The following is a 25,305-nucleotide window of genomic DNA, read 5'->3' on the forward strand; positions in this document are numbered from 1 at the left end:
CCGCATCGCAGTCGTCACGCCACGCGTGGCAACTCCTTAATTATTTTTTTTAAAAAAAAGCAGGGCAAGCTCGCCGAGTGGTTGAGTGAGCATCAGCCGATACAGATAGCCCTCGCCCGCCGCCGGAGCCAGAAGAGCCGAGGGAAATTGAAGAGGGGGGAAAAGAGGAGAGAGATGCTGCAGGTGGAGGAGGCGCTGGCGGCGGTGCTGTCCGCCGCCGCGCCGGCCCGCGCCGCGCCGCGCGACGTGCCGCTGCACGAGGCGCTCGGCCTCGTCCTCGCCGAGGACGTCCGCGCGCCCGACCCGCTCCCTCCCTTCCGCGCCTCCATCAAGGTCTGTGCCCTCGCCGCCTTCGTCCCGCCCCTCTCTACCTCACTCCTTCCCGCGGCTTTGGGCCGATGAGGACCGTGTCTCCTCCTGCAGGACGGGTACGCCGTCGTGGCCTCCGACGGGCCCGGGGAGTACCCGGTGATTACGGAGTCGAGGGCCGGCAACGACGCCCTCGGCGTGGTCGTTGCCCCGGGCACGGTCGCCTACGTCACCACCGGAGGTAAGGTGGCTTGCGCGCCGCGTTCTCTCCCGGTGTCGCGCCGCCTTGTGTGCTGGCTGGCTGGCTGAATGATTGTGGTTGTTGACGCAGGGCCGATTCCCGATGGTGCTGATGCCGTCGTGCAAGTGGAGGACACCGAGCAGGTCCCCGCCGGAGCAGATGGGTCCAAGAGGGTTAGGATTTTGGTGCGGGCTGCTGAGGGGCAAGACATCCGCAATGTGGTATGCTCAATTTGGTCACTGCTCCCTCCGTTTCAAATTATATGTCGTTTTGGCATTTCTAGGTGCATTGTTTTAGCTATGTATTAGATATAGTATATATCTAGATGCTTAGCAAAAATTATGCATCTAGAAATGCCAAAGACCTATAATTTGGAACGGAGGGATTACTTGGTTATATGCTCAGTTTAGTCATTACTTGGTTATATGCTCAGTTTGGTCACTACTTGGTTATCTTACTACTTTCTGTTCTGTCATCTGTGCTTCTACCTATTGTGCTGTAGGATTTCTTTGTTGGAAGCAACATTTTTACTGCAATGTTGTTAGTTTTAGGTACTTTATCACCATTGTCTACATCCAGAGCACTCGCCACTGTTAAATTTTCCATGGAATGCACTATGCACATTACTTAGAAGTAATTTGCACCTGCTGATTTAGTAATTCGAATAATTGGCAGGGATGTGACATAGAGAAGGATTCGATAGTGCTTATGTCTGGTGAGCACATTGGTCCTGCAGAAATTGGGCTACTTGCAACAGTGGGTGTGACTACTGTCAAGGTGAATAATATTTCCAGTTAGCGTGGTTGACTTGAGTAAAGGGAAACAGTTGCAATCTGGCATTCCGAATTTGCATGTGCAGGTATACCCTCGACCAACCATTGCTGTATTTTCCACAGGGGATGAACTAGTGCAGCCAGCAACTGCCACCCTCAGTCGTGGTCAGGTTATTTATCCTATTCCATGGTTTTTGCATCCTTCACCGTTCTGTGTTCCATTTTCTCAGAAATGAAGGATCTCCCTTCTTGAACTAAAATTGCAGATTCGTGATTCCAACCGCGCCATGCTTCTAGCTGCTGCCGTTCAGCAGAAATGCAAAGTGGTTGACCTGGGTATTGCACAAGACACTGAAGAAAGTCTTAAAGAGCACATGGATGCAGCACTACGTTCTGATGCTGATATAATCCTTACTTCTGGTGGTGTTTCCATGGGTGACAGAGATCTTGTCAAACCCTGCCTAGCAAAGATGGGTAAAATTCACTTTGAGAAGGTACCTTTGAAACTGTTTGGTTCTTCCAGATTTATTCTTTACCAACTAGTTATTAGGCAACCTAAATCAACAGTCACAGATACAAATTTTAGATTCATTTTACAGTTAAGTTCTTTTCATGTTTTTTGTTGGATAACCAATTGGAGCTGCTTCTTGTATCACATACAGATCCGAATGAAACCAGGAAAGCCATTAACATTTGCTGAGATCATCACACAAGACACATCGAAGCCATCTAAAACAGTTCTGGCATTTGGTTTGCCTGGAAACCCAGTGAGCTGTATGGTTTGCTTCAATCTTTTTGTTAGTCCTGCAATTCGTCTCCTCTCAGGTTGGTCAAATCCTCATCTGCAAAGGTAGTAATCCTCATGCTTATGTTTGCTGTCACTTTGTTCTCACCTTACACTATTTAGCGTATTTATTTACTTGTAAGTCTGTGTCCACAGAGTGCATGTGCGCCTATCACATCCTTTAAGAGAAGACCCACATCGCACAGAGTTTCACCGAGCAGTAATCAGATGGGTGCTTGATGATGGATCTGGTAGACCTGGGTAAGAGCTATATTTTAACTTGTGATGGTTGACAACACTGGATTTGGTATTTTTGACACCAGGCAATGTTAACGTGTATTTGTTATGGGCATGTGGCAGTTATATAGCTGAGAGCACTGGTCATCAGGCTAGTAGCCGCCTCCTAAGTATGAAGTCCGCAAATGCTCTGCTGGAGGTACCATCGACTGGGCAGATATTGGCAGCTGGAACATCTATCCAAGCTATACTTATTTCAGACATAATTAGTTATCCTTCAGATAAACCACCCGCTGCTTCAGATACACGTCCATCTCATTTTGCTCCATCTTCAAAAAGTATTTCCATGGATGTACCTCAGTTTGCAGCTTCTCAAGATGCTGAAGTTAAAGTAGCAATTCTGACAGTAAGTGACACTGTTTCATCTGGTGCTGGCCCTGATAGGAGGTACTTATCTAAGTTGGACACCTTTTTCTTCATAATACTCAGTAGAAATGCCATAGCCATACTATTGCAAGTGATTTGGTTTTTAAAAATATTTAAGAGAGCAAAATTGTATATTGAAATCTCAATTTTTAAGTTCATGCACCCTGATACACCTATTTGCTTTGAGCTGCAAAGAGGTCACTTTATGGTGCAAAATGGAAGAGTCTTATTACTGGTTTTTCTTCACATAAGATAGTGATGCAGTTCAGTAACGACTCCATATTTCACATTTTTTATTTGTTCTAGACATCAAAGCAGTTGAGTAGCATATCTTTTGTTCTAGGTCTTTATGGTACAAACCACACCTTTTCTTTTTAAACTTAAAAGTAACTTATACCATGGCACCTGTAGTGGCCCAAGAGCTGTATCTGTAGTGAATTCTTCATCAGAGAAACTGGGTGGAGCAACCGTGGTTGCTACTGCCGTTGTTCCTGATGAAGTGGACAAGATCAAGGGCATTCTAGTACAATGGAGTGATGTCGACCATGTTAACCTCATTCTGACATTAGGTAATATGATCTTATCTTTTAGATTCTAGTGTTGCACATTCCTTGTTTCCTACTCACGTGCGCTACTTCCGGGTGATAATGTTCATCATGCAGGTGGTACTGGCTTCACACCTAGAGATGTCACACCAGAAGCAACAAAATCTGTGATAGAGAAAGAAGCACCAGGTCTCACATTTGTTATGCTTCAAGAGAGTTTGAAGGTGATGATGCATCTGTTGCATTTAGTTTATCTAGATTTTACATACACCCAAATGTTTCACATTTTTAGATCAGGAGCTGAATATTTCGCATTGAATGAATCACTGATAAAAATATCCATACAAATTGAAATAGTTATCCAGTACAGCGTAATGTCGCAGATTCTTACAGACATGGCAGTTAATCATGCAGATGCACTGAATATATATAGAGTACTTGAACTTTGCTGGATATTATCTTCTGATCTGTACTGCTCTGAACTGTTCTCCCTGGTACAGATTACACCATTCGCAATGTTATCCCGGGCAACGGCTGGAATTAGAGGATCGACTCTTGTGCGTGCTACAACTCAAAAGAAATTCTGATAATTTCTTGTGTTTTGGACCTCCTAGTCACTGATCATGACTGTTCGTAATCCTTTTCAGATCATCAACATGCCTGGCAACCCAAATGCTGTGGCGGAGTGCATGGAAGCGCTCCTCCCGGCGCTCAAGCATGCCCTTAAGCAGATAAAGGGTGACAAAAGGGAGAAGCACCCCCGCCACACCCCTCATGCTGCAGCAGCACCGGTGGACCAGTGGGAGCGGAGCTACAGAGCCGCGTCGGCTGGCAGTGGTCGGGGCTGCTCTTGCGAACCCTGATCGATACCCAACAGAGCTGGGGAACCAACACTCGAGATAGTAGGAGAGCTCTGTTCATCCGTGCTCCTCTGGATGCCTGCGCCAGTTCGATGTTGAAGTTTAGGTTCCGTTTGTTGTGATGTCCTCTGAAGATGCTGAACTCCTGCGTTACATCTCGCCGTCACTTGTTCGAGAACTTCACTGTGTTTCAAATAAAGTACAGCACCAGTTTTAAAAATGACCTTTTTCAGAGCTTCAAAATATGATTTTGGTCCATCGACTAATCGTTCCTGGATGTTGGGACTTCACGTGTTGCCGACTTGCTGTTGCTGTGCGTGGCTCATACCTTTGTTCTCGGCGACTCCTCGTGGTACTCCATGAATAGTTGTATCTTACCCAAATTGAAACGCACATATCCCAAAGGTAATATCGCTCATACCATATCTAAGAATGAAAATAATTCCTGGGAAGAAACTGCAACAGAAGATTCCTGTTGTTCGAACGACAAAACCAAGAACTTGTTTCCACTAGCAGTTTCAGATAAACAAAACAACTGGGAACATGCCAATGCATGTCTCGTCTCTCATCTCGAAATTACGAGAAATGCTCAAGTTAGAAATGTGCAAGTAAATACGTATCTCAGCTGACCAGTACATGGCCTAAATTTTGATACACGGTAAAGTCAATGATGGGATCACTGCACAGTCTACTGATCATACTACCCTACACTGGCTATATAGCTCATCTTACAAACACGATACAGCAAAATGCGCATCTCATAAACATCAAATTACACGCATTCCTTGCCTTCATGTTTGTCACTGTTGGAATGCTGTTCTACCATGCCGTCGTAGGAGCAAAAGACACACTAGATACCTTTTAAAAAAATGCACTAGATAGCACCACAGCAGTAATGCAATTGCCTTCTATTGTCTCTCGGGGATGCCCAGGCATCTGGCCCTGCCCATTGTCTTCTATCTCCTTTTGACTGGAGTTCTTGATCTGGACCGCCTCATCCTGCGATGATTAGACACTGTTTTTATGGAAATACTAAAAACACAGTTACTGTACAAGTACAAAAAGAGGATTCCAGATTTAAAGGAATTGGCTGTTGCCAACAAAAGAGGATCGAAGATGTAAAGGAATTAGAGGTTCCCCAGAATAACCAAGAGTCCAAGATAAGTGCAGCAGAGTTCAATGATACTTGAACTGAAAACTTCCTGCAGACTACAAAGTACAAACTTATGACATGCAATTTTGAGCTTACCCAACGAGAAATTGTGCAGAAAATGTCTTTGATATCTCAAGATGGTGCGATAGATTTCTGGTGAAAACTATGCAAGGTCACACATTTCAAATACAAGGTTTCTTGTAAAATCAAAATAATGTTTTTAACCAAACATGGGCTGTCAAGATACCTAATATTCGACTTTATTCTAAAATTCCCTAGTCCTCACTACTTGCTTTAATTTGCAATCAATCTTTTTTCCATAATCAGCTAGAGCATGGTTGATAACAAAACTAATTTCCAACCAGAAATTTCACGTTGAGCTATCAGCAGGAGCAATACAATGATGAAGTGAGAACCACTTAATCTCTTACCTGTTGTCAGATGAATAAGGTGAATGCCTGCGGTGAGAATGCTTGCTATGTGGAGACCGCGAAATTCGTCTAGAGATGAAACATAATACTAAACGGGTAAGTGGATAAGAGATATATGAACCTGATGTTTCTTCACGAGAAGATACCTGCACACTCATATCGATTTCACAGGGTATACAATGAACAGTTCTATTTCAAGTTTTCAACAACCTGCCATCGTATACCCAATAAAGCAGAACAACGCATTTCAAATTAGCATATGGCAGAAATCCCCATTTAGTGTTTCACAACACTACAACAGTCAGATTAACATGAATCCCACCCTTTACTACAAAGAACTTCTAGCAAGATTCTCATTATTCATGACAAAAGCATACAAAGCTGGCAATGTATCCTTTAAGATCTAGCGGGCTAGCATAACTGATGTCAACCTTCAAACATATCTATCTGCAAACATACTGGAACTATTCAAATTCAAAATTCCATCAATCCCAACGTAATTCCTAGCAATATAGAGAAGGGGCATAGATAGGATACCTGTTTCTAGATTTTGGAGGTGAGGGAGACATGCTGTTTTTACGGGAATGATGCTTTCTGCAGCACAAAAGGGTAATAAACTATTCAGCATAACAGGACTGCTACTAATATATGCGGGAAAAAAAATTGTTACCCCTACTTGAGACTTGAGAGTCACCATACCTCTTTTTCATACTATCAGAAGGCTCATCACTTGAAACACTCCCTTGGACATGTGAAGAGTTTTCCCTTCTACTTCGACTTCTCCCTTGTGGTGATCGTGACCGTGAATTTCTGCTATGACTTGTTGAGCCTTTTGTCATCTGCCTTGATCTGCCATCCTTTTCATCTTTTCCTTTGCCCCCTCTTCTATCAGTAGTATCCCTATCTCTCTCTCTCGTATCCTTCGGAAAATCCTTTCGATCTGCCTTGGCACCATCATGCTTAGAGTTACTTCTGGAGTCCCTTCTGTTCGATTCATGCTTTGAAGTCCTATCAGAACCTTTTCCCTCCTTAAAGCTACTCTTTTTATCAACATTTCCATGGATGCTGTACTTGTCATCACTATTATATTTTTTTGCAGTAAAAGATTCATGTTCTTTTGCATGATCAGTCTTCACCTCTTTAACAAAGTCTTTGCTGCTTTTTTCTAAATGCCTGTGACTGCTTTCCAAATCATCATACTTTTCAGCGTGATTGTTAGAAGAGGTTTTCCTGTTTTGGACATCTACTGCCGCATACCTGTCTGCTTTCTCATCCATTTTATCAACTGCACTATTTGGCTTGACAAAAGTTTTGGCATCTACAGGAAACTCTCCATTCTGTATATCATGAATATGCTCTCGTTCAGGTTCCACCTTTGTGCTCCTTTGAGAGTTTTTGTTAATAGATTTAAGATCTTCTCCTGATGAAGTGCTTCCGCGTGACAATTTTTTTCCATCATGATTCATGTGTTCTTTACCAAGAGTGCTTTTATCACCTACAATTTTATCATGCATCTAAGTAAATAAATTCTGGAGAATGATGTAATGTGAGTATTTTGGTTAGAGCTTACCTTCTTCAGTATCTGCAACACCAGCATTAGCTGATAAATCTGATATTGGAATCTTATCCTTGCTATCATTGTCATCGTCATCATCATCTGAATCATAACTAGCCAGACCGAGAAGAGCACCTTTAGGGGAACTTAACCCAGTACTATCTTTATGGTCACTAGAGCTGATGTTTGTTGGCTTAGCAGGGAGAAGAACTTTAGCTGTGGTCTTGGTTCTTGCCTCTCCCGGACCAGGTTCCTTTGAGCCCACACCAGCGGGCTCATTGGCTGCACCACAGAGGCAAAGCAATCAGTAATGTAAGATTTCTATTTAATTACCAACCATTATAATTCACTCACATTCAGCTGATGAATCATCCTCGTTCAACACTTTTGTTGCAATCTCATCAAAAAGATCATCAGTAACCTGCAAGTGGTACCAAAAAGGGTAAACAACTGAAAACACAAGTATCCTTGCATCTTTGGGACAGATACAATCATATGACAGTAGAAAGTTTAAGTAAACCTTCAAAAGGACTTCAGTTAAAACACGCTTAATTTCCCGATTGATTGCTGCCACCCGAGATGCTTCAATTTCATCCTGCAAATGATTTAGGTTTGAGTACAACAACAACAACAACAACAACTTAACCTTTTGTCCCAAGCAAGTTGGGGTAGGCTAGAGATGAAACCCACAGAAAACAAGAAAAATGTCATATTGACACTCCAAATTAGAAAAATGTCAGGCCAAAAAAATAAGGTCAGCATTCTGTTCAACTATATGCTCTATTTATTTCCTAAAAATAGCACAGTTAGTTATCCTTTGCATTGGTGCTGCTGTACATGATAGGTTTTCAAAAACAAGCATATGGGCAGAGTGTCTCTATAGGATCTAAAGAAGTCTTCATACAATGAGAGTTTTTTCATATAACCTAGTAAGTAATAACATACAAAAATAAATAGAAAATTGAAAAATAAATTATGCAATAAGACTAGATAAGAAAACATGCCCTTAGTAGTTTTTAAAGCCACTAGCCTCTAACTTAAATCTAGTCCGACAGTCCAATCTGCTCCCATTACCAAGCAAGCTACCTCAATGTTATTAACATCAGGTTTTATTTTCAATATCTTCATTCAGAGTTGGCCAAACCACTATTTAGCTTACTAACTTGGACATGTTAATCCCTCCTAAGCCCTCAAATAGATAGCTGGAAGGATGCCATTTGGCGGATTTTGTGTGCAAACAAAAAAAGGCAGCAGCAACAGCATGACAGTTAGGGACTGATAATTAAAATAGAAAATGGCACCTCATCATCTTCATTGCCTTCAGTGGATTTAGCTGAATCGTTACTTCTGCTGTCACTTTGGTCAGGTATTCCTAGTGGTTGTTCTGCATCATGAGATTCCATGGAATTTAAGTTTGTTGGATGTGCTGAAGCATTTGATGGTGCTGACTTTTTCTTTAAGAGTTCCTCTCGAAGCCAGTTAGGTACTGGACGCTGGTACAGAATACAAGAACCATTCAAAGTTAAGCAAAAAGATTGGAAATGAAAACACGTGCCAGAGAAAAGAGTAGACATACTTTCTTTGATTTTTCTGCAACACTGAAAGGAGTGTTTGGATCTGTAGGGAACACTTCTGTTACACTACCAACACCAAATGTTGCAGGTGGGGCATAGTTTGAACTAGAGGCTGCTCCAAAGAGTGGTGCTGCATGAGGATCCATCTGTAATGAGATTAAAAGAGTAGTTATCACTCATGTAAGGGGGTTATAACAAAATAGGTGAATAATACAAAGTGTACAAACCTGTGCTGCTTGTGGTGGCAATGGAGCCCGAGGCAGAAACCCTACTGTAGTTGATGGCGTCCATGAATGAGTAGATGTAGTAACTACATCATAATTAGATGCCAGCGTTGGAGCAGCTGGGATAGTAGAATTGACATTCGTATGGACTACCACATCAGGAGCTTTCAGGCTGTTAAATTCCAAAGGTTGGTCACTTGGATCAACTGACTGTCGTTCATGCCCAAAAGGAGGCTGTTCCGCCGAGGGAACTACAGGCATACTAGGGGTAGCCTGTAGGAATCCACCTTGAACAGTAGAGGCAGTTGGAAATGGCTGTCCTTGAGAGTTTGGATATTGAAGCATATTATTCCCATTACCTGTCATTACATGGCAAAGTCAAAGAAAGAATTTCCATTGTAATATATTCTAGTTTCATTATGCACATTGGACTTTAAATAAAACAAAAAAAATGCATTCAGCTCTGTACAACAGAAAAGGATGAATGCTCAAATACATTGTAGAAGTGATCATCTAATGAAGAACGTCTGCTTCTCTTAGTAAACAAAATGAGACTAGTCAAATACATTGCACTGGTGACCATTTTCTTATTTTCAGCTATAGGAACGATACATAAAATTGACATGAAATAGCACCAATTATCCTTCATATGCAATCATAATCACTAAATGGCACATTCATCAGCATCTCAGTACATGTAACCACTAAAATGGGTTCCCCCTCCATTTGATAGAGGCAAACACAATAGATATATCCAAGTCACTGCTTCAAAAAGGACATGATGAAGCACCACCAACAGGTACTGCTGGCTAAGTATCACAGAGATAGGTGAACCGCACCATACCCTATTCTAATATAAATTATGCTTTAGACTTTTCGGTCTTTCCACGATTGAATCTGGTAACATATCCAATAAGGAGCAGCCTATTATCATTCACGCTGCACAGACAAATTAAATACCCAAGCAATGCATACCTGGAGCAGAAGAATAATTATAAGATACCTCCTGCTCATAGGTGGATGGAAATGAACCAAAAGTCTGTGCTGGAGACACCATTGGACCTCTATCTGCAATATAATCTTCAGCTCCATTCTGAAACTTACACATCCACATGTAACACATACAGAGCAAGGGCAATAAGATACTGTACCTAGCAAATGGTTTGTTTCCCTGTGTTGACCTGTCATTGGAAATGGCATATGATCGTTACTTGATTGAGGAACTGGTGGGTGCAAATGTTCTGTAACTTCTGTTGGCAGACCAGCTGGTTGCCAGTACTGATCATGGTAACCATTATGATGACTTTCAGTTCTACTTGTGGATATGGCATGCTGTTTAATCTGGTGGTTTCCCGTAACAGACTTAGCAGCAACCCATGCTTTAGCCTTTGTAGCCCAATCTTCCTCATTGCATTGACCTACCAGTTTTTTGTTTTCATCATAACTAACAATCCATTTCTTGGTGAAAGAGTTTTTTTTTCTGCTCCTGAAGTCTCTCTAAACTTGACTATATGACAAGCGTATGGTATATTTAATTTCGTTTCATTAAAGCAGCCTAAATGGGTTTAATGAAAAAAAACCCGAAAGGATAACTGTTCCAATTACTAACAATAACATGCTTTTGCTGAAGCAAAAACAAAGTATCATGCCATAAATTACCAAGAATTGATTATGTAAGAAAGCTCACCAAAGTTCAGAAGTAAAGGATATGTGGTCAAAGGGAAAGCACATATAATCATAAGTAAAAAAAGACATCTACGAAAACAACAGTGATGTCAAGAATATGTAAAACTAATCACTTGACATCGACTTAGCAACAAATAGTTCTCAAGCCAATAGTCCTCCAGGGCAATGTTTATTATACTATCTTACACATTTAGAATGGGTTTATCAATTGATAGCAAATCTGTAAATGTGTATAGGCTTGATAAAATCAAAGGAAACCCCACATGCACAGTCACTAATACGTGTCAGATAATTCTAGCACTCTAATCATCAAGTGGTGCAAAGAAATTTCGAACCAAGACTAAACTCTAATTGTAACACCAGCATCAACATGGACAAGATTGATACATATTTGTAATTGATTCCTTTAGTAAACGTGTTATGCAGTATCCAGTACCTATTGAGAACTTGTGTTTTCATGAACGAGGTTGAAATATGTGTATAATTCAACCTTTTTTTAAAAAAGCCCCATAAAATTAAGATGTTCAGCAGGAATACCGAACCATATTTTACTAAGGTTGTGTATCAGGAATTCAGTACCAATAAATAAAATGAAGTCCTGCTTGTAAAATAAATTCAACATGACTTGCGAAATTATATCTTAAAAGAAGCAGAGGCTCAGATTATATTGACAAACCTGGGTATCCATGATTTTGAGCCCATGAATGATTGGTCCAAGCCTACAAAATAAGCAACACCCATAAACAAACTTTGCATTCCATGAAATTTGAGAACAAAGAAGCAAATGAAATAAAAATCATCAGCGCATCATGCAGCCAGCTGCTTCTATTATAACTTAGAGCCAACTGAAGACCACCTCCCTCGAATAAAAAAAAGAGAGATGAGATTGACATCAATAGCACCATGCAAAACCATGGAAAATTGAAAGACCAGATAGTACAATCAGGCCGGCTGCCATTGCATACCATCATACAGAATGCTCAAACTACACCAAGCTACAGCATTGTTGAATTGAACAGAAGTGTAAATGCCTTTCATCCAAATAACATGGCAATGCATTGTGCTCGCTACCATAGGAGTAAAAGTGTAAAACACCATTTCCACAAACGTAACACGTTACACCTAGGCTACAAACCCTAGTACAATATCAGCTACTAGCCGTGTTACCCATTGCTCCAATAAGGACGCCAATGCATCGCCAGCCATTTGAAACGCGCACTGGATAATCCAACGTACCTGCCCCGGCGGCGGAGGAGGGTAGTTAGCTGGCGGGGGCTGGCCGGAGGCGTGGTGAGGAGGCCAGGGATTCCCAGGAGGAGGAGGAGGCTGCTGCTGCTGCTGTATCGCAATCGGCGGGGGAGGCTGCTGATACCCGTAGAGCTGCTGTTGCGGCGGCGGAGGATGACGCTGGTGCTGTTGCTGGAGGTCGTGAGGCGAGCCCCAATGGTGGTGGTGTTGCGGAGGGTAGGGGTGGCTGGGGTGGGAAGGGTACGGTGGCGGGGCCGCCGGGTACCAGTGGGCGTTCGGGTGGGAGGGGTGAGGTGGCTGCTGCGGTGGTGGAGGCGCGTCGCCGGAGCCGGCGAAGCGGCGCTGCTGGTGATACGCGTCCATGGAGGCGGAGGTGCTGGGCTCGGGGGTGGAAGCGCGAGCTATGCGGCGGTGGATTTTTCCTCTTCTGCCCACTGGTCTGTCCGGCGAGGGGCTTGTGTTGTACACTTGTACACACGGTTTGGCCTTTTTGACTTTTAAGCTTCTTGGGCCAACCAAAACGAGCCGGCCCAGTTGCACACGACGAGGATTTTTGTGGAAGAATGTTGAACGAGCTGTTCCAGGCACACCAGATACCTCAATACTATTCAGACAAATATATTCCCTTATCAAAGATCAATAGAGAAATCTTAGTTACGAAAATAGTCGACAATAATTCGGTACAATTTTACTGGACATGAGACACCAGTCGCACAATCCGCCTGCGAAAAAGCATAGAACATGAACATAGGCGAAACAGTTAAGCATGGAGTAGCAAGTAGCTGGTGTATGCTAGCATCGACCATCAAAGTACGTAAAAGATTCTGGAAATACCAGAAGACCACAACAAATACCAAAAGAAGCAGAAATATCTCAACTCCCGTCTCTGGGTACGCAAACTGCTACATACGCTCTCTAACTCACATACAGCACTAATCTGTCTTCAAACAGTCAAATGGGCACCAGCCTAATTAGTCTGGCTTCCATCTAAGACAAGCAGTGATTCCTGCAGCAGCTTTTGCGCTTCCTCTCTCCTCCTGAAATAAGAAAATACTCAGGGTTGTCAAAATACTAGCATTTGTGCAGTCACAATATACAATGAAACTAGAAGATAAGGTTTACTCAAGGAAATAAAGCAAGCTACTGTATAAAATGTGTATTCGGGGTATTAAAAGTCAACTTTATAGATTAGCATGTCCTCTAGTTAATTACACTATATCTTTCAGACTGGTGCAGCAAACAGTAGTTAAATGGTCGTTTTGATATTGCCACGGATAACTATAGTCTGCTTTTTCTTTACTATGCCAAACTTGTAATGCAGCAAGAAAAGATAAAACAACATCAAAGAACTTTGCAACATTTGTGAACAACAACGAAGCATGTCTGGACACAATTCATTTTCCCCACTCTAATCAAGAATATAGAAATATTGAAAAACATATATGACAGCTTCAGTTCATACTGGAGCATTGTGGGGGATTAACTAGTAGAGTCAAACTAATAACAATACAGATGCATGTTTCTTTGGAAAGAGGCATTAGCGAAAGCTCAGAGTTTATCCTTAAAATTTCTATAAATCATGTCAAGTGAAAATTCCAACTTATCAGCCGAACTAAAGAAAGAATAGAAAGAATAGTTACTTACTGTTTATATCTTCGATTGCTTGCTTGCGGCGCTGAATTTGGCTCTCAAACATGTGAATCAATGTGGCTCTTGCCTAATAGATATTAAACAATGTAAGTTCATTTTGAGAATTGCAGAAAAATACACACACGGAACAAAAACTGAGGCTCACACCTGATGAGGCCGTAGGGAATTGAGAAGATGGTGTAAATTCCTGAATGTGAGTGAAATATCATCGACCCTGCGAGCATACTGAGATGGTCTCTCCACTAAAATATCTGCCAGCTCCAAAATATGCAGTTGAGGCTCTCTGTTGAGGGTCCTTAGCTCTGTTTTGAAGTCTAAAATTTAATCAGTTTTGCAAAGAGGCAGCTCATTAAACCAAGATATAAGTTATTCAGTCCTCAAACATTAGGAACAACTTATTTGGTATATAAAAATTTCAACTACCTTATGCTTATAAACATGTCTAACCTAACAATTAACAAAAATCACAAACATTTGATATTAATATGCATATGCAGATAAACAGATCTATTTCTCCAGAACCAGTCACACCAATATTGGGCCCGTTTGGGTAAAGCTGACAGACATTATGACTCTCCAAGCTTGGCAGCAACTCATTTATCTTAATATCAAGAGGCAAATCACAGTCAGTTTAGTACAATCAGTAACAGAGTATCATGAAAGATACAATAAGCAACATACTTTGTGCTCAGCACCAAAGGTTACATGTTTTTCATCAATTGCGGTGGAGGTGGAGGTTCTGATGTGGATGAGGGATCCTGCTCGTAGTCCTTGTAAAGTCGGTAAAATGGAGGAGGAGGAGGGTATGCTGATGTGGCCATTGCCACCTTTGCCTTATGCTGCACTAAACAGATATTGAATCAATAAAAATTTCTGGCTTTAGTTTACTTAAGCTCAATGGATCAAATGTAACTTTAAGACATGATTCATAAGTCAAATACAGGAGAACAAACATTTCTTGCAACTGCAATAATTGTTAAATTTATGTAGCGACTAAAGATAAGTATGGACAAATTCACAGGCTACTCAGCTTTCTAATTGCAGTTGTGGCTTAAGCACCAAACATTGCAAAAGAAAATACTATTAGTATATCCAAGTAAACCAACACAAATACAAGGGCAACTTAATCATCTAAAACCACCACCTGTGACAAGAAACCCTAGCAATATACAACACAAATAAGACCAACATTTCTTTCTAAGACATGTAAATCTCAACAAGTATAATCAAGCAATCCCAATCTGGAAACACAATGTTCCACCAGAATACTTCACAGCTACCACCAAATGACCAAACGAAGCAGCTAACAATGTATAAAGGAAGTGAGAGGATCACTTCCTAAAACATGTAAGTTTCAACTAAAACAATCACGCACTACAATCTCGGAACACAAAGTAATGTCCAAATACTTCATAGTACTTTCCCAACCAGGATATCATTACAAGCACACAACAATTTGAGCAACTAGCAATCCTGAGATGAATGTGACGAGGCTAGGGTTGAGCACAAAAATAGGAAAGATAGCGCTGATTGACCTCGTAGCCTATAGGATTGAAATGCCTATTTAAAAAATATATCAAAGCGAACTTGCATTCAGCAAGAACGATTTTGCTACAGTCCACAAGGCCATGAACAACATTCTGTTCGCCACGTAAGATAAATTGTCCCGAAGCGAGGGATCGTTGCAGGGAGAGAAGTCACTCGATCTGGGGAGAGAACTCGAGACAAATATCTCCGCATCTCCCCAAAACAAAACACGCAGGAACAGCACACAGCACTCGATCCGGGACGCCAGAGCAGCAGCATGCGGTGCCCGAAGCTGACTTAAGTATGGAACCGATGGCCGGAGAGAGAGAGGGCAAGATTGAAGGGTGCGTAGCTGGGTAGGAGATGGAGGAGGAAGTGAGCTCACCAGTGACAGAGTCGAGGAATGACCGCTTTAGCTCCCGCTCCTCCGCATTTCGCCTCTGCGTCTGTGCCCCTGTGCGGACGGGCGGCGTGTCACCGGCGACGAACGAAGCGCCGCCGCCGCGGAGGAACGTGGAATTTTATTGGGCCGGCCCAATGGGTATTTTACACCAAACCATATATGTTTTGGGTAGTGAGTCAATGGGTCAACCATCTTTACCGTATATTTCCAATCGGACGGGCGACACAGCATAGGGAAGAATCCTTTTACGCTTCCACCCCTCTCCCCAAGTTATTATTCAAAAGCCAGCCCGACCTTCCGCTTCCGCAAGAAAGAAAAGGAGGGGGAACAGGGGAAGCAAAGCACAAGCACACAGACGGCCGCCGCAGCCGCAGCTACGACACACACAACCTTCCAACTCCGTCGAGGAGCGACACCGCCCGCCGCAGATCCGTGGTCGCCGCCAGGGTTCCGGCGAGATGGACGTGGTGAAGGCGGCGCAGCTGTCGGGGCGGACGCTGGAGAAGGTGGTGGTTCACCCCCTGGTGCTGCTCAGCATCGTCGACCACTACAACCGCGTCGCCCGCGACACCCGCAAGCGCGTCGTCGGCGTCCTCCTCGGCACCTCCTCCCGCGGCTCCGTCGACGTCACCAACTCCTACGCCGGTAAACCACCCACCCCCGTCTCCCTCTTTTCTGTCCGCCTCTAGGGTTTCCGCCGCTCAGGCTTCAGTTGACGGAGGGGGCTGCGGCGCTTCATCTGTGCTGCTTAGGGTTTTGCGAAATCGACTGTGGATGTAGATGTAATTAGATCCATTGGCGTGGATCGCGGTGGTGCTTTTGCGTGATTGATTGGATCTGTGAGGTTGTTCCGGGGGTAACTCGCTGAATCCGCAACTTGATTTTGCAGTGCCGTTCGAGGAGGATGACAAGGATCCTAGGATCTGGTTCCTTGACCACAATTACCATGAGTCGATGTTCTCGATGTTCAAGAGGATTAACGGTATGCTGTTTCGGATTTCTCAAAGCTTGTTGGGCCTGTGCAATGTGATTGATTCTGGTGTCCTGATGAGCACGAGCTGTTTATGGTGTAGCCAAGGAGCATGTTGTTGGCTGGTACAGCACTGGTCCAAAATTGAGGGAGAACGACTTGGATGTCCATGCGTTGTTCAACAGGTATGGTGAATCTGCTCTTTGAAGTTTTGTCCTCTTATTAATGGTCTTTTAAACCGTTAAGCTGTTACAGTTCAAGTAGGCACATTGAAGATACTGTCCTAAGTTATAAACAAGTGCATAATTTTTTGGTCAGCTTGGAATGATTGTTTGAAATTTTTGTTATATATAGACTACTAGTTTCCACCCGACTCTGTTTTACGTACCATTAGTGACACATGGGAGCAGACATTTTTCAAGTTTTGATGTGTGCTCAAAACATTTACTTGCACTAAGTCCCAAAAATACATAGCTAATCCGTGCTCTCATAGATTGTGCTTTGAAATTCTATTTTTAACCGTCCTTGATTGTTGGCAAAGAAATTAACATCGAGACAGCAATTGATGTAATAGTATTTCCACCGGTGATAGTTTCAACATCTTAATTCATTTTTGGCATACTTCTCGAAAAGAATAATCTTGTTGAGTCAAACTATATCATGAGTTTTGGGGCCATAAATAGTTAAATACATTCTGATGATTTGGGGATTTCAAAAGAGAAATTAAACTGAAACCTTGAAACTTAACTGTGTTTCTCTCTCTACATTGCATTTTCTTTGTCTTCCTGTTGGAATGGTGGGTATGTTGATCAAAGTATTTTATTTTCTCTTGAGAAAATTAATTCTGTTAGCTTGGTCTGGGTGCTCATCATGTATTAGTTGTGGCATTTCTCTAGCTGTTAATTCTTATTCTCGCTTTCTAATTTGCAGTTATGTTCCTAATCCTGTCCTGGTGATTATCGATGTGCAACCCAAGGAGTTGGGGATACCCACTAAAGCATACTACGCTGTGGAAGAGGTTAAAGAGGTATGTCTCTGCTCTGAGAAGCTGGAAGGTTTCACTTGCTTGCTCATTGTATAATTTGCATGATTGTTCATTACAGAATGCTACTCAGAAAAGTCAGAAGGTGTTTGTCCATGTTCCTTCAGAAATTGCTGCTCATGAAGTTGAGGAAATTGGTAGGGATTTCTTCATCTGATACTGCACGAGCAGCAGAAATAAATGTTGATTTTACTATTCAGAATAGTCATACCTTCACTTTGAGTGACAAAAGTAGTTATACTAAGAATGAGAATGCTATAGTTTGTGCTGGTGGTTTGTTGACTCTTATTTTGTGCTACCTTCAGGAGTTGAGCACATTCAAAAATAGTTATGTGGATTTTATATTTTTATTATTCTGATGTTATTGTCAGTATCATCATTTAGGGTCCTCTAATATCTAACTTCACTTTGAACAACAAAAATAGCTATGCTAAGAATGGATGCTAGAGTTTGCGCTTTGGTGTTGTTTTTTTTTTAACTTATATGCTTTGTCCTATCTTCAGGAGTTGAGCACCTTCTAAGGGATGTAAAGGACACGACAATAAGCACACTTGCAACAGAGGTAATATTTCATGATTGGATTTTTTTTTCCATTTGCATGCTGCTTTGTTTAAGGCACACCCTAAATTATCCCTTGTCAATGTAGGTCACTAGCAAGCTTGCAGCCTTGAAAGGACTGGATGCAAGGCTCAGGGAGATCCGAAGCTATTTGGACCTTGTAATTGAAGGGAAGCTCCCACTGAATCATGAGATTCTGTATCATTTGCAGGTTAGTCTCTCACTCTCAGTCTCATTGAACTACACTGAAAGAAAATTGTCTTGTGCTTAGATTATCTTCCATTTTTAGATTAAGGTTGAAACATTTGTGTATGCAATGAAAATATATCGTCGCTCTTAGTTCCTAGTGGTACTGCAAATGGGATTTGAACACATGAGGAAAGGGTGCTTTAGTATATATTTTGTTGATTGATCACATATTCTTTATGTTTTAGTACATCAGTCCCATCAGAGTAATTGTTCTCAATATGTTCCATTGGGGAAAGCTTTACGCAAGTCCTACCACGCATGTATATGCTTATTTTTAATGCCTTGAGTATGTATAGTAAACATTTTTAATTCCATCCGAAAGTAATGCTTCTGATTGTTCCCATGGATCTATATATTCACTTTGGATTATTTTTTGCAGGATGTATTTAATTTGCTTCCAAATCTGAACGTAAATGAGCTGATCAAAGCCTTTGCAGGTAATCATGCATCTTGCCTCTGATTTACCGTAACTGACCTGATCTTTTCATTTTCTGAGATTTTTTTACAACAGCAGCCTTAAGTTCCATTTCTTTGGTGCAGTGAAAACAAATGACATGATGTTGGTGATATACCTGTCTTCTCTGATCAGGAGTGTCATTGCACTCCACAACTTGATCAACAACAAGGTTGGTTGTTTCCATCCACCACTCCTGTTAGCTGCTCAGTCCCTCTATGCGACTATGCATCCCTTACACTTCCTTGTAGATTGATATAGTCTTTGATACTGATCACTGGTTATGGAATTATTCTATTTTACATTCCAGATGCTAAACAAGGAGCACGAGAAGGCTGAGGATTCAAAACCAACCGCCATTCCGACTGCTGCCGGGAGCTAAATGGCCAAGAAAAGGGATGGAACGTGTGGCATCTTAGCACGGTTGCGTTTGAACCAATTGTCTTGACCTTGAATGGACATTTTGATGTTTATTTCATGTATGATAAGGTCAATGGCAAGAGAAACCAATTACATTGTATGAGCTTTAGATTATACCTCAGTTTTTCTGTAGATCTCGATGCCATTTCATCTGATGCATCATGTTTCGTGATGTAGACTTTCGTTTCTTCTGATTGATCTATAGCAAACCTGTACGTCATTGCAAGCCGTTTCCATCATGATTGGTTTGTAGCAGATCTAAACCATAACAAGGTGGACTGCTGGACCTGCAAATGCAGTCAAGAGGCAATTTCTTGAATTATCTCAAAGACCCTTGGGGCTGGTACAGCTTCAGGCCTTCTTTGATACATACTATTCCGCTATAGGCCATTCGTATGAGAGGTGCAAATTTAGTTCATTTTGCTCTTCATCTATGTGTTACTTGTGGGAAAATACTTCCGAGTATTCAAATTCAAATAGCAGGTTGTCACATTAGCCTATTTTAGACCCCTTTTTTGCGTATTTTAAGTAATTATCACTTTAACAGGTTGTAACGTATAAAAAAAGAGTTCGTATACCGTGTGCTATAGTACCGGCGGTACTCCAGTATGTATACTAGTAACAATAATACGAAGCCATGTAAATTCGACCTCGAAATCGTACGCGATCAGTTTCCTCCGCCGAGATATCCAACCGGGAAAGAAAAGGAAAACCGACTGCCGACTGGTCTGGTTAGCTATCTACCGGGGAGAGTCGGATCAGCGTGTCAACTGGCCGCGCCATGGCCTTCTCCGCTTTCTCATGGTCGTTTCGCCGCCGGGGGAGCGGCAGCGGGGCTGGCGCCGGGGCAAGCAAGTCATCCCCCGCGGCCGCGGAGGACGAGGAGCTTGGCGTGACCCCGCAGCTCCTGGACTTCCTCCGGACGCTCTCCCCCGACGCCTTCAAGGCCGCCGCCATCCAGCTACAAGGCAACCAACGATTCCCCCATCTCTTCCCGATTATACGGCCCCACTCGATCCCGTTAGATCCTTTAGTAACAGCCGTGTGTGTTGATCGCAGGGGGCTCTGCGGAGGCGGCCGCCGGCGACCTCACAAGCTGGCAGGAGCGGCATGCCGTGCTCGTGCTATCCAAAGCCAAGGTTGGTGATTTCCCGCGGATCTCGTTTCCTGCTTACTTCTTATTATTCGTGAAAAATTGTGAGCTGCATCTATGTGCTTCGCGTGCAGGAACTCGCCAAGATTCGGTACGATCTGTGCCCTCGTCACATGAAGGATAAGCAGTTCTGGAGGATATACTTCCTGCTTTCCAAGAGTTATATCTCACCGTAAGCTCTCATCTTACCGGACTTCCTATGTCTATGTGTCTATGTGATGCTCCAGTTTTGTGGGGCCTTGCCGGCTCAATTAGGTTCATGCAATTAGTCCACTGTTGATCAATGAACAAAATTAGCAACACGAGCTGACTTCGAAAATAGCATCTCACTTGATTTTTTTTGGTAAAATCAATTGAGTTATATCTTCTATGGAGTTTACTGTAATCTTATTGAGTGATTGAAATTGTCTACTGTACACATAGTATGGATGCAGTATTCTGTGGTCCATGTAACATTCAGCAAAATGGATTTTCAGTCTTATCATATGTTTAGGCTCACTCCTAGTTGTCCACAAATTGCATTTTTCAATAGAAAAAAGAGAGGCAGGTGATTGCTTTTTACTATACAAACTTATACTGCTTGGAAGATCACTATGAAATCCCTTTTCAACTACGTAGATAACCTGAAAACAAGTAGGCACTCCTGTTTAGGCTCAAAAATGCAATTTGTAAGTTCCCTGGAGAATATGCTATTGAAGCTACATGTAGAGGAATGTAGCTGTTGAAGCTACATGAAGCTTGTAGCCAAGCTAAAAATTTAAAAGAGAGCAACAGCGGAACCAGGGGGGCGACCAGGGGCCTTGGCCCCCCCTAACACCAGTGAAAATCTTTAATCCCCTACCTATATTCTAAAGCTCAACACATAGGTCATCAATGCAACGATACTTTGTGTTTAAATTCTTCAGCTATCATCCTTAACACACCCAACAACACATACTGAACGATGCATGCGATACTCATCTAGCTAGGCAGCTAGCTAAATACTAATCAAGTCCAACCATAAGATTGACGTTATGGGCCAAATTTGCATACGTTAGCAGATGGCTTGTATGCTATGAAGTTGTATGAAGTGTAAATAGGTCATATGTGAAGCATTTTCCCTATCTAAAATATTGGTGACATGTATATTAAGGGTGGTAAAGAATTGTGGCCCTAATGCTTTCTTCGCAATCCAACTTGGTCCTTATATATTTTTAGCTTAAAATTGTATAAGATAAGAGCTCAGCCTTTAGATTATTTAGGCTAGAATTTGAGGCCTTTTACCACCTCTACATATATACATCTTGATACATTTTCTCATGTATAGTTTAAGGTGTCCGGTCGGCCCCCCTTATTTAAAATTCCTGGTTCCGCCACTGAAAGAGAGGATTGAAAAATTGGGACTTGTCTATAAACAGCAATGTTATATTCCAAGGCATTATGCTTCTTCCTGATATCTATAACCAATTGCTATGATTTTCTTATTGTACTTATTATCATGGAATGTCGGAAGGTGACTCACTTTTGCTTCTCAGGAGATCACATGGAGTGTTTTTGTACTAAATAGTTAACCTGAAAATATAGTGGGCACTACTGTTTAGGTTGAAAAATGTAATGTACAATATTCTCTTTTCCTGTAAAACAGCTACCATTCATTATTGACAACATCAAATACATACACATTTTGTTTTTTATAGGTACGAGCTATGTGCCATACAGAAAGAAAAGCTAAGGAGGATGGAAATGGAAAATGGCAAGTCAAAAGAAGTGATTACTGTTGAGGTGGAGATGCAAGAATCAAAAGGCAGTAGAGTCTCCCAACCATCAGAAATTGACTTAGAATCCCAAGCTTAGCTTCACATTTATAGCTTCTAACAGGATTTAGCCTAGGTAATGCAAGTAGTAGTCCTTTTATGATTCCTTCACAGATCAATAGCTCATATGTCCAGTTGCAACGACTAGTGCGAGGTGCGCCAAACAAGTTCCACAAGTTCATCAGATGATGCATGGCCTGTTTTTGCAACTACTTTCGCTGTATTGGAAGTCTGCTGTGTGCTTTTTGTACACTGAAACCAAGTAGTTCTTTTTGGCATCATGTGGCATATGCTCGTTGGCTGTGCTCTGAGCCACTGACATGTAACCTCATGGTATCTTGAATGTAATTTTGTTGCGAAGAACATAAATATTGTACCTCCCATATTAACTTGCTTGTGCAAATGCGATATGTTTTCTGCACGTGTGTTCACAACTTCCTTGGTGAATTTTATCTGCCAATTCTGCTGCATCTGCAGTTTTTTGTTAGCCATGTTTGCTAGATTTTTTAGTTACAGTTCCTCCCGTTCACATTCTAAGCGCCTGATAAATACCATTCAAGTCCCAACTGAGCATAGACGTGAAAATGCACGCAAACACAACACAGCATTACAGGATGAGCATTGAGCACGCACTTGAAAAAAGGAAGGGAATCACCAAACCGGACTAACAGCATAGTGTGGATATCACGCCTTAAGATCACATCCTCTCTGTCATTAACCAACTACATAATATTCTACGGGATAAATATCTGCATCCGCAGCGCAGAGAGCCAAATGCACATGCTAGCAGCTCTGCAACAAGTAACTGCCTGAGATCGCAGCCTCAAAAATATCAAACATCAACCTAGATTGGTGACCACAGAAATTCCTGCTCTCAAGCCATCGCGTCATAGTCATCCAATGCATCATTGTACTCCATGACTTTCTTCTTGATCTTTGAGGAATCCACCCAGGTGATGAAGTCCTCCATGTTCCTGGTTTCAAGAAAGGCTGGATCGGTGACAACCTCTGGGCCAACACGCACATGGCCCTGTTCGATGTACGTCACAGCCTCTTTGAGGTGTTCTGCCATGTTGATCCTCGTCATAACCGTTGCAAGTCTTCGTCTGCAGTGATTCAACAAATTATAAGGTAAGTGGAATGTGATATGTCATTGAGAAAGTGATATAGGGAGGGTGGCCGGTCGGGGAGAGACCTGCAGAAGGAGCTCGCTGAAAGTTTCTCACACTTTACCAAGCTCCTTTCGAAATTACACCCATATTATATCTGTCTGCCAGAGAATCACATGAGTATATGAATTACAAGTAATAAAATCATAAAGCAGGCAATAATAACTGAACAAGAAGTTACATAATTTTGTCAAAATGAAGCAGGTTTAGGGTAGTTGTTCCTAAGATGATGTACTAAACCGACAGCACAGCATCAGAAGTTTAATGATGTCCATGCCTGGAAGCGGTAATAGTGGTACTGGAACAAAGAACAATCAATTGCTATGCTCCCAACAGGAGCTGCCGTGACTGTGATGGCCTATGGCATTCCAATCCAGTACAGAGACTAAAAGAAAAGATTTGAAGTCCAACCACAAGCTGAGCTAAATATATGAACGTATGGCCAGACAAAGCAATTACATTGAAATATAATTCGGGAAATTAGCTTAGAGAGATTTTAAAAAGAACTCGATTTTTGCCACAGTTTACACTATGGAAATTCTGAGCAAATAATCAAGAATTAGCATAACAGACTGAAAAGGCACTCAATTTGGTAAAGTTCCCATACACCCGAAACAGCAACAGAAACAATAGTCTAGTCTAGCTGCAGTATATCACTGTCATTCCATCACATAATATATAACTTCACAACAGATCAACAATCCAATCTCAGCTACTGGGAGAAAATTTGCAAGGATTATGTACTTAATTGAGGGGCCTCTCCAGCTCGAAACTCACAAAAGCAATCATAGAGAAGCTTGGAGCAAAATCAGCGTTAACGTACAGCTTATTGAGCAGCATGTCTGTCATCTCGATCCTGCAAGGGTCCCTCGGGTCCATCTGCTTGATGGTGTTCACTTGCTTCTGCACCATCAGGCATATCCCATTGTATCTGCAACCACAAAATCCGAAACTTAACATGTAATCGCTCATGATCAGATGCATCGACAGGATCAATCAGCAGGTTTTCGTAATCCTACTCCTAAAACAGACACTGATAAAGCATAATGACAGACATGCTTTAACTGGCAATCGAGGGGGAGGTCAGGGGGACAGCGAGCGGGTACTACTTCTTGTAGTCGTCCCTCTCGACGATGTGGTAGCGCTGCGTGACGCGGGCCTCGCGGTGTCCCTTGTCACACTTGCAGTGCAAGAATTTGGTCCTCCTGAGCAGCTTCTGCTCGTGGAACGCGAGCTTCCTCATCCTTAAGGGACCTTGACCACGCTGCCTGCGATCGACGGAGGAGCAAGCAAGCAAGCCGCGCGCCTCAGGATGCTCGGCAGGAAGAAGCGAAGCGGCGGGCGGCGGCGGTGGAGCAAGCCGCGAAATTCCTGATGACGTCGGGCGCCGGCGGAGTTGCGCGGCTAGGGCTGACCGGTTGGGAGGGACGTGTGCCAAGATCCAACCAACCTCTTCTAACGACCCCAACGACGATGTACATGAGGTGGGCCTCAAAGGCGGTATCTTGGGCCGACTAATCTTGCAACCCTGGTGGGCCGTTTTCACATTTCGTTCCTCGTGTGTGTGGGCGGCGGGTGAGCAGAGACAGAGTTTGGGAGCGCTCGATGCAAGCACAGGAGTTGCGGGGGGCTGCGGTGACCGGTGAGGGTGAGGTAAAAAGGTTACGGGACGTGCAACGCTGCGTCGAAAAAGTGTGCGGCCACGGCCCACGTCGCGGTCCAGGCACGCCAACTGTCGCGCTCCCCGAAAGAAAACTTCAACTTGGACTCGACAAATTCCGCCGATTTTTTATCGGACGGCAGCGGGCAGGCACCAGGCAGGGCTAGTGGCTGGAGTGTGTTCGCAGTCGCCGTGATACTGAACTCGTCCC

The 25,305-nt window shown here is 42.7% G+C and overlaps 4 protein-coding genes and 2 pseudogenes across 9 annotated transcripts; 3 read left to right on the plus strand and 3 right to left on the minus strand.

Annotated features, from left to right (window-relative positions):
- The first annotated feature begins 10 nt into the window (after positions 1-10).
- On the plus strand, positions 11-4,418 carry LOC112899873 (molybdopterin biosynthesis protein CNX1). 2 transcript variants are annotated; one of them, XM_025968520.1, is made up of 13 exons: positions 11-333; positions 424-550; positions 641-771; positions 1,226-1,327; positions 1,410-1,493; positions 1,590-1,817; positions 1,986-2,148; positions 2,251-2,368; positions 2,468-2,791; positions 3,182-3,339; positions 3,433-3,539; positions 3,816-3,872; positions 3,963-4,418. In XM_025968520.1, exons 1-13 carry the CDS (start codon positions 175-177, stop codon positions 4,176-4,178), a joined length of 1,974 nt encoding a protein of 657 aa, XP_025824305.1. In that variant the 5' UTR covers positions 11-174; the 3' UTR covers positions 4,179-4,418. The 2 variants fall into 2 exon arrangements, with proteins under 2 accessions (XP_025824305.1, XP_025824304.1); XM_025968519.1 differs by having other exon boundaries at positions 14-333; positions 1,986-2,173; positions 2,264-2,368.
- A 333-nt stretch (positions 4,419-4,751) lies between these two features.
- On the minus strand, positions 4,752-12,490 carry LOC112899292 (DNA N6-methyl adenine demethylase). 5 transcript variants are annotated; one of them, XM_025967704.1, is made up of 14 exons: positions 12,035-12,490; positions 11,475-11,517; positions 10,264-10,530; positions 10,088-10,180; positions 9,116-9,471; positions 8,891-9,034; positions 8,616-8,807; positions 7,835-7,909; positions 7,669-7,735; positions 7,330-7,596; positions 6,459-7,254; positions 6,297-6,353; positions 5,760-5,828; positions 4,752-5,174 (listed from the first exon to the last, which is right to left on the minus strand). In XM_025967704.1, the coding sequence occupies exons 1-14, from the start codon at positions 12,407-12,409 to the stop codon at positions 5,132-5,134; spliced, it is 2,844 nt and encodes a 947-aa protein (XP_025823489.1). In that variant the 5' UTR covers positions 12,410-12,490; the 3' UTR covers positions 4,752-5,131. The 5 variants fall into 5 exon arrangements, with proteins under 5 accessions (XP_025823489.1, XP_025823491.1, XP_025823487.1 ...); XM_025967706.1 differs by having other exon boundaries at positions 7,669-7,909; positions 10,264-10,293; XM_025967702.1 differs by having other exon boundaries at positions 7,669-7,909.
- A 323-nt stretch (positions 12,491-12,813) lies between these two features.
- On the minus strand, positions 12,814-14,523 carry LOC112901025 (annotated as a pseudogene).
- Positions 14,524-15,935: 1,412 nt separating this feature from the next.
- LOC112899979 (26S proteasome non-ATPase regulatory subunit 7 homolog A) lies at positions 15,936-19,513 on the plus strand. The gene is made up of 10 exons (XM_025968668.1): positions 15,936-16,271; positions 16,516-16,608; positions 16,700-16,781; positions 17,527-17,623; positions 17,700-17,775; positions 18,142-18,200; positions 18,285-18,407; positions 18,825-18,882; positions 18,986-19,071; positions 19,210-19,513. Exons 1-10 carry the CDS (start codon positions 16,085-16,087, stop codon positions 19,279-19,281), a joined length of 933 nt encoding a protein of 310 aa, XP_025824453.1. The 5' UTR covers positions 15,936-16,084; the 3' UTR covers positions 19,282-19,513.
- A 490-nt stretch (positions 19,514-20,003) lies between these two features.
- Positions 20,004-22,686, plus strand: LOC112899980. Its single transcript, XM_025968669.1, has 4 exons — positions 20,004-20,287; positions 20,379-20,458; positions 20,547-20,644; positions 22,149-22,686. Exons 1-4 carry the CDS (start codon positions 20,101-20,103, stop codon positions 22,303-22,305), a joined length of 522 nt encoding a protein of 173 aa, XP_025824454.1. The 5' UTR covers positions 20,004-20,100; the 3' UTR covers positions 22,306-22,686.
- A 212-nt stretch (positions 22,687-22,898) lies between these two features.
- LOC112898915 lies at positions 22,899-24,891 on the minus strand (annotated as a pseudogene).
- Positions 24,892-25,305: the final 414 nt, after the last annotated feature.

The sequence above is a fragment of the Panicum hallii genome, chromosome 7 (genome assembly GCF_002211085.1).
Source record: "Panicum hallii strain FIL2 chromosome 7, PHallii_v3.1, whole genome shotgun sequence".
Taxonomy (NCBI): Eukaryota; Viridiplantae; Streptophyta; class Magnoliopsida; order Poales; family Poaceae; genus Panicum; species Panicum hallii.

Excerpts from the sequence above, each read along its gene's own strand:
- LOC112899292 (XM_025967702.1), bottom strand. The coding sequence starts at position 12,409 with ATGGACGCGTATCACCAGCAGCGCCGCTTCGCCGGCTCCGGCGACGCG. Across the intron at positions 10,531-11,474 it reads TCAAAATCATGGATACCCAG|GTCAATGCAATGAGGAAGAT; the intron begins GTTTGTCAATAT and ends AAAAACTGGTAG. Across the intron at positions 8,808-8,890 it reads TTGCAGAAAAATCAAAGAAA|CGTCCAGTACCTAACTGGCT; the intron begins GTATGTCTACTC and ends ATTCTGTACCAG.
- LOC112899980 (XM_025968669.1), top strand. The coding sequence starts at position 20,101 with ATGGCCTTCTCCGCTTTCTCATGGTCGTTTCGCCGCCGGGGGAGCGGC. Across the intron at positions 20,459-20,546 it reads TCGTGCTATCCAAAGCCAAG|GAACTCGCCAAGATTCGGTA; the intron begins GTTGGTGATTTC and ends CTTCGCGTGCAG. Across the intron at positions 20,645-22,148 it reads TCCAAGAGTTATATCTCACC|GTACGAGCTATGTGCCATAC; the intron begins GTAAGCTCTCAT and ends TGTTTTTTATAG.
- LOC112899873 (XM_025968519.1), top strand. The coding sequence starts at position 175 with ATGCTGCAGGTGGAGGAGGCGCTGGCGGCGGTGCTGTCCGCCGCCGCG. Across the intron at positions 2,369-2,467 it reads GATGGATCTGGTAGACCTGG|TTATATAGCTGAGAGCACTG; the intron begins GTAAGAGCTATA and ends GGCATGTGGCAG. Across the intron at positions 3,540-3,815 it reads TGCTTCAAGAGAGTTTGAAG|ATTACACCATTCGCAATGTT; the intron begins GTGATGATGCAT and ends TCCCTGGTACAG.
- LOC112899979 (XM_025968668.1), top strand. The coding sequence starts at position 16,085 with ATGGACGTGGTGAAGGCGGCGCAGCTGTCGGGGCGGACGCTGGAGAAG. Across the intron at positions 17,624-17,699 it reads CTGTGGAAGAGGTTAAAGAG|AATGCTACTCAGAAAAGTCA; the intron begins GTATGTCTCTGC and ends TGTTCATTACAG. Across the intron at positions 18,883-18,985 it reads GCTGATCAAAGCCTTTGCAG|TGAAAACAAATGACATGATG; the intron begins GTAATCATGCAT and ends TCTTTGGTGCAG.